The following is a 5902-nucleotide window of genomic DNA, read 5'->3' as shown; positions in this document are numbered from 1 at the left end:
CGTACCACAAGTGTTGTAAACAAAAGTGTATTGCCTGCTAATTTGTGTCCTTGCTTTTATCTACAAAGACAACACACGCTTTTTTTTTTTTTTTTTTTTTTTTTTTGTGGTAAATCAAACTTTGGGGGTTATTTTGCTTAATTTTTGAAAGAGAATGGTCAAAACGTAAAACTAAAGAGTAAAGAGGGTGCAAGATGTAATTAACGATTTCCAATTGTTGGTGGCACCAAATAATGATTGCTGACGTGACGCACCGTATATAAGAAGATACCTTCTCCTCCCGGTTCTCCCAAGAACAGAAGGCCCTCCGTCCTCCGTCTCTGTCAGAGTCACAGTCACAGCAGAAAACTAATTCATCAGTCTACTTAATTCTGAGAAGAATGGAAGCTACGAAGCCATGGATAAACGCTTTCAGAGCAAAATCAAAGCAAGCCACGCTGCTTTGGCTCGAGGGATTCCGAGAGGCCTGCTGCCTTCACCGTGTCCTCATCCTCTGCCACCGGTCTCTCTCTCTCTCCTCTCTCCTCTCTCTCCAATAATTACTTCAATCGCACGCTTTAATTATTTTGATTAATTTCGGTTCAATTGCCTTTACTTTTTGTTTGGTTGCCGAGAAAACGGAACAAGCAAGAGAAGAAAATTCGCTTTCTTTTGCATAATTAACATTTTATTTATTATCTTTAATTTTTAATGGCAGGTCGAGAAAGCTTATGATACGAACAGGACAGTGTTTTCTATTAAACGGCTTCATTTTCTTAGGAAGGTAACTCTCTCTCTCTCTCTCTCTCTCTCTCTCTCTCTCTCTCTCTCTCTCTCTGATGAGTCATGAAGACATTGCAATGACACAAGGATTGGCTATAAATCTGCGAAAATTTCGTTGTGCTTTGCTTGTATTTTTCGACAGTTCAAATATTTCTGTTGATTATGATGTTCTAGAGTAGTCATATAGTATATTTTCATAGACATCTTCCAATTTTTCTTTTTTTTTTGTGCCCCTTCCGAGTAGTTTTTAGACCGTAGAAGTTCACGTTGATTGTTTTGGCGAAGTTTTTGGGTGCTCAATATAAGATGCAAATTGGGTTTTGTTGATCTTTCTGTGAGGTGTGAAAAATGTGAAGAACTACTTAAAATAACCACCTTTAAATGATTATACTAAGGTTGAGAATGTTTGTACCAATCTACTACCCTCGAAGAATTCTGCAAAGATGAGCAACTGGTATTCAAATTTGGATCTTGCATTCTTTCTATTTCATCTGGTAAGGATGGAAAGGTGTCAATTTAGGATGGACAAAGGGAAGAAATCGAGGTTCATTGTACTAAGATGGACTTAGGTCTAGGGAAAATAATTGTTTGTAGAAGCTATGAATAATGTTGATCAAACTTCAAAGTAGAGGGATTAGAATGATAGAAGAAAAGGTGCGCTTTATCTAATTGTTTGTTTATAGCTCTAACACTTTTGTCTTTCATACGAAGAACGGCTTAAGAGAAGTTTGGTATTCAATGCATTATACACCCATTGTTAATCGTCGCTTCATTGATAATGGACTGTGGATAATCAAGTTTGGTATAATCACGGGAATGGTGTTTTCAGGCAGTTTATGTTTTTTTCACCCGTTGGACCCACAAATTTTTAAAAATGCCTGATTTTTTTTTTAATTGAACACTGGACATAAACCATTACAATAATCAACTACCTTCCTATCCCAACTGTTGTGGAAATGACGTGTGGTATATTTTCTGATTCTAGAAGAACTACTGTAAACAAGAAAATTTAAAAAACACTAAACAATAAAACATACTCAATTTGGATGGTAAATAATGATTAATTTTGGTTCTTAAGAAATTTTATAATGCTTTTGGGTAATGTTATTTTCTTTTATGATCCTGGTTGATTACTTGTCCACTTTACTCTCTCTTGTTTCACAACTTTTAATTCTTCTAGTAATCCCCTTTAGGGCTTATTTGACCCTCTGAGTTAGTTTCTTTGTGTTGCTGCGTTCAAGAAATCAATATTTTAGCTTTCCTATGTTTTCCAAGACCACATTGGTGAAGAGAGTGCTTTTGACATCAAAGTGAACTAGACTGAATGAACTTGATTAATGTGTTGATATAGCCAATTCTTTTGCCCAATATTATTGAGGTTTAAATGAATCAGTTAAATTAATGATTTTGTCACAGTTTGGCTCAACTTTTCTATCTATATAGGCCTAGTTATTTCTTTTTCTGCTGAAGTTGGACTCTTATTCCTATTACTCTCGATGCTGTCAAGCTTTTAGATGCTTATATCTGGTTATCCTAGTTTCCATTTCCCAGTATTACCTCTTCATAGACATCATGTAACATAGAAGCTACTTATAAAAGTGCTTTCAGTGTTTTGCTGGACAAAGTACATTCTAAATCTGCATGCGTTAGTATTGAAATTCAATTTCCTTATTCTGTCTATTTGCAGTATAATTATCCTTAACTCAGTCATCATCCCAACTCTACACTGGATATTACCTGATAGATGCCCAGAATATAGTTCTCAAGAACTCTGCTCATTTGTTGGTACATTGAAATTTTATTCCGTCTTGCGGAATGGACTCGTACAACTCTTTTATGTAAGTATGCAGCCAATTTAAGATCCTCATTTTGTGCACGGATGGCATTCTATTGAATATTTCTTAGTGGGAAAATGGATGAATATGTATTTTTTGTGTAATGTTTTGCCTAATTAAGTTTTGTAATCTTCGTGATGTGGCCAAAGAAAGTGTATGCGTCAGGTAATATTGGATGTTTAATTCTTTGTTTCTGATTATTGTACTGGTATGTAATCTCGGTTTGTTTATTAACTTATAATATATTTCTTTATCACTATAGATGCCTGAATCACTGAAGGGATTTAATTCCTTTCTCAATTCACGGAATACATAATGTTCATTTATTTATTTTTGCTTTGCAGGTAACTTGGTTCTACCCACTGTACGTATTCAGCATTATCCTGAGCAACATCTGGTACTACCAAATTACCCCCTTTTGCTTAATTGTTTTACCCCTACATTATTTACTTGATTCTGTTTTAACTACCATAGGTATGAACTGAGCCCAGGTAAGGTATACATCTATATCTTGCAATGCAGAATGTTTGAAGTTCTGGAGGTCACCATGATCCTTTAGTGGTTATCAGGATTGGAGTGACTATAGTTTTTAATATGATATTTTGTTTAAAGTTCTGCATGTCTTTACATTTCCACTTCCCGATGCCTTTCTTTTTCCAATTTCTACTATGTGATTATCCAAATCTACAATTTTATTTTAACTAAAGGTACAATGACATTGCTAAGTATGGATTTTCTGCAATGGGGAGATCCGCGCCAACCACATTGGATCCTGTCAGACAAAATGATGTTGGTTTGGAAAGACCTGCTGGCGTAGAAGGGTAAGTAACTTATTCTTAAATAGAGCTTAAGTTTTTTATTAATGTTATTGTTTTATATATTTATTATTTCCGACATTTCTTGCTGAATAGATATTTATATATCTCATGAGTTGTGTATGCATCTGTTTAATCTGCAGGGTCATGATTGGTATAGGAGAGCAGGTGTATTCATTACTTCTTTTGAACTGTTTCTTCCTAGAGGTATAGATTTCTTTTATTCTGTATTTATTGGGTGTATGGATTCATAGAGGGATGAACAGGAATTAGATTTCATACTTATTAGACTTAGATAATGATAGAGAGAGAGGAGTTTATTTTCAAATTGAAATATGCTCCATGGCTTATGTGCCACTTTTTGGATGACAGACTTGATGGCTTCTGCAGGTATATGTGACTGGATATATACCATATGTGGGGAAGGCAGTAAATTTTCTGCTTCTGTCCTGGATGTATGCGTATTACTGTTTCGAGTATGTGGTGCATATAACTTTTTGGCTTAATATGTTGCACTCACTAATTGCCTAGATAAGTGTGTGCTAATGCACCTTTTGAACTCTTTTAGGTACAAATGGAATTTTACTGAAGTTCGTCTTGAAAAAAGGCTGGATTTCTTTGAATCTAATTGGGCATTTTTTGCTGGTTTTGGTAAATATACTTCCATTCTGGTGTCATTTTTCAGTTCATACTTCATATGCATTTTTTCCCCTTCAAGTGAACGATTGTTTATCATGTACAGTTTCCTGGGCCACATTATACGCTGATTATTTCCACATGGAAAACTATACTCTGATATAGATCTTCACTTAGAATTTTACTTTTGCAGCTACCTCATGACCCATGCTTGTGTAATCATAATTACCAAAGCTGACACCTTTATCATGTGCCTTCACTTTTGTGTTTGCAGTCAGTTCTGTTTTCACTTATTTGAAAATCAACTGTATTCGATGCTTGATTTTGTTTGGTTTGAAAGGAAAAAAGGGATAATAGTTAAAGTACTGATTGTGTCTTAATTTTTGGTAAATTAGGTTGTAAGCAAGACTAAAAGCAAAATAAATAAATAAAAGCCGAGCACAAAGACAGTTATCTAATGGTGCCTCAAATTCCCTCTTGAAATGCAATATTTTGACTTCAAGAGCATATCACATGGAATATGTTCTAGATGTTTTTAGGTACTTAAAACACATTTGTTTATATGTTTGGAGTTATTAATGTCCTCAATGGTTGTGCAGGGAGCCCTTGCGTTCTGCCTGTACTCTTTTTCTCACCTCTTGTGAGCTATGGATTTATGGCAATACTCTTTCCATTGGTATACTTTTCTTTTTTTTTTGTTAGCAATTGACTCTTTACATAAAAGTTGACTATGTTCTTGTTATTCACATATGTCGTAACCGTAGATGTTTCCAGTTTGTTTTGACAGCAACAGGTTCAGAGGCTGAGCAAGTTATTTCTTCTCAAAGGACAAAATGGGGAGGTGCTGGGTTGCGAAAGCTTCCAATATTTAATGCTGCAGATAAATTATCGTAAGCCCCTCATTACATATGAATCTATGATCTCTGTGCTTAAAATATGTTGATTCAAACTTGATTAAAAAAAAAAAAATCCTAATTTCGTTATCGTATATTGGATGGATATTGGAACATTTTCTGTTGAGCATATGCATTGAAAATGGATATTATGCATTGAACTCCAAAAAATACGAACAGTTCGTCATCTTTCATGTGTCATGAGGCAGTGTTTGACATTTGAAGGACAGACTCAGTTACGCTTAAACCGCAAAATGGGGTGTGTAGGTCCTCAAACTTAAAACTGCTATTTTGATGAAATTAGTGACAATATGTTCAATATTATATCGTTGGTCCTGAATTTGAGGAAGTAGCATTATTTGAGTTCTTATAGGGTCATGGAAAGCGACATTTCTATCTGTTTTGACTCTCGATTGATCTTGTACAGGATGCGGGTTTTGTCTCTGTTTCCCCTAGAATCTCAGGAACTGCTTCAAAAAAAGAAAGACCGCTAAGAAGTTTGGCTTATTCAACTGTAAATAGTAAGTAAAAAATTTCTATATGACCATAAAGTTTCTATTGTGCTTTCATATGTATGAGATGGTCCTAGTCCTTGAATTTTCCATTCAATCAACGAAGTCGTGGATGCGTTGCGTTGCAGGTTTTATCTTATTGATATGATAATAATATCTTAAGTCATATGTGGTGTTTGGTGCCACCGGATGATCCATCTCCACGCAAATTTGTACATAATTTAAATGCAATGCTATTGCTTCAAGATAGAGCGTCATTGGAAGGGTTTTACGGTTTCGTTCGGTATATTGTACGTAGAAAGTAGGTGTCGACCAAAGTTTATCAAATGTACAGAAATAGTATTTCATCAAAGACCAATTTCGGTGGTCAAATTTGATCAACATATCATGCAAACATGTCTCAGAAGTACTGCTACAACTTCTTTTGTTACAACATGTCGCTTTCACAA

The 5902-nt window shown here is 35.0% G+C and overlaps 1 protein-coding gene across 3 annotated transcripts; it reads left to right on the top strand.

The window, feature by feature from the left end:
* Positions 1-228: 228 nt before the first annotated feature.
* LOC103425364 (protein EI24 homolog) lies at positions 229-5902 on the top strand. Of its 3 annotated transcripts, XM_008363445.4 has the most exons (12): positions 229-502; positions 698-763; positions 2450-2600; positions 2942-2994; positions 3305-3418; positions 3556-3619; positions 3803-3888; positions 3981-4063; positions 4648-4724; positions 4823-4938; positions 5369-5462; positions 5582-5902. In XM_008363445.4, the coding sequence occupies exons 1-11, from the start codon at positions 381-383 to the stop codon at positions 5433-5435; spliced, it is 999 nt and encodes a 332-aa protein (XP_008361667.3). In that variant the 5' UTR covers positions 229-380; the 3' UTR covers positions 5436-5462; positions 5582-5902. The 3 variants fall into 3 exon arrangements, with proteins under 3 accessions (XP_008361667.3, XP_070669741.1, XP_070669742.1); XM_070813640.1 differs by having other exon boundaries at positions 5369-5902; XM_070813641.1 differs by lacking the exon at positions 2450-2600 and having other exon boundaries at positions 5369-5902.

Source organism: Malus domestica, chromosome 15 (genome assembly GCF_042453785.1).
Source record: "Malus domestica chromosome 15, GDT2T_hap1".
Taxonomy (NCBI): domain Eukaryota; kingdom Viridiplantae; phylum Streptophyta; class Magnoliopsida; order Rosales; family Rosaceae; genus Malus; species Malus domestica.
This window is presented reverse-complemented; position numbering and strand designations above follow the sequence as displayed.